Raw genomic sequence first — 1,036 nt, 5'->3', positions numbered from 1 at the left:
TCCAGCCGGGTGATGAGCTTGAACACGGGCGGCAGCACCAAGTTGACCCCGGAGATGAAGATGGACGGCAGGTAATCCACCCCGAGCTGGAGCAGCCGCGTCCGGCTGACAAGGGGCAACTTCTGGGAGGGAAGGGGGCCGCGAGGAGAGGCTGGGGTCCCGGAGGAGCCCCCACGCTGGAGGGGGTTCCCCGGCCTCTTCCTTCCGCACCCCGAAGTCTGAGCTCCAAACCCAACCCGCCACCCTCCTCCCTAAGATCCCAGGCGTCATAGGCCTCAGTCCCCTCCGCCCTTGGAAATGTAGGTTCCAGGACCCCCCACCCCCCTCCCCCGGGCCCTGCGAGACAGTCCCCTGGGGCGCCGGCTCCCAGGCCCAGCCCGCGGCCCACAGCCCCGGCTCCACTACGAGGGAGGCAGCAACACCCCGCCCAGGACTGCTGTCACCTTGTCTCAGCCTCTCCAGGGGGCAATTCATTTATTTTTTAATGTATTTTTATTGATTTCAGAGAGAGGGAGAGAGAAACATCATTGATGAGAGAAAATCATGGACCGGCTTCCTCCTGCAAACCCCACACTGGGGATCGATCCAGCAACTCGGGCACGTGCCCGGACCAGAATCGGCCCCTGATTTCCTGGTTCATAGGTTGACGCTCAACTGCTGAGCCGCACCTGCCGGGCTCCAGGTGACAATTTAGATCTCCTGGCCCCGCCCCCCGAGGCCACACCCAGCACCAGAAGCCCCCCCCAGGCCCGGCCCCTGAGGCCACACCCAGTGCTCCCCCAGGTACAAGTTCCAGCTCAACTTCATCCAGCCATTCCCGGCGACACCCTCCTCAGCTCTGAGCCCAGCAGCTCCAGGCCCCGTCTCTCTGCTACAGCGAGCGCGTCCCCTTATCCTTTGACCTCAGGCCGCACCTCGGCCTCCTCAGATGCCATTCATTCCCCAAGGCCCGCCCCGTCCAGCATCTCCCCTGAAGTCCCCTCCGGAGGCCCAGGCCTCGCCCTCCCGGTCCCGGGTTTGCAGGCCCCACCCCCGG

At 64.8% G+C, this 1,036-nt stretch overlaps 1 protein-coding gene across 1 annotated transcript in view; it reads right to left on the bottom strand.

Annotated features, from left to right (window-relative positions):
* TMC4 (transmembrane channel-like 4) overlaps window positions 1–1,036 on the bottom strand; it is a 29,353-nt gene that overhangs the window by 3,004 nt on the left and 25,313 nt on the right. Inside the window, exons 12-13 of the mRNA XM_014528101.1 lie at window positions 669–756; window positions 8–251 (exon numbers count right to left, since the gene is read on the bottom strand). Coding sequence (XP_014383587.1) covers window positions 8–251; window positions 669–756 — 332 coding nt within the window. The remainder of the gene's footprint in view (window positions 1–7; window positions 252–668; window positions 757–1,036) is intronic.

The sequence above is a fragment of the Myotis brandtii genome, unplaced genomic scaffold, assembly GCF_000412655.1.
Source record: "Myotis brandtii unplaced genomic scaffold, ASM41265v1 scaffold619, whole genome shotgun sequence".
NCBI lineage: Eukaryota > Metazoa > Chordata > Mammalia > Chiroptera > Vespertilionidae > Myotis > Myotis brandtii.
The sequence above is the reverse complement of the archived record's forward strand: the minus strand, read 5'-3'. Positions and strand labels throughout refer to the sequence as shown.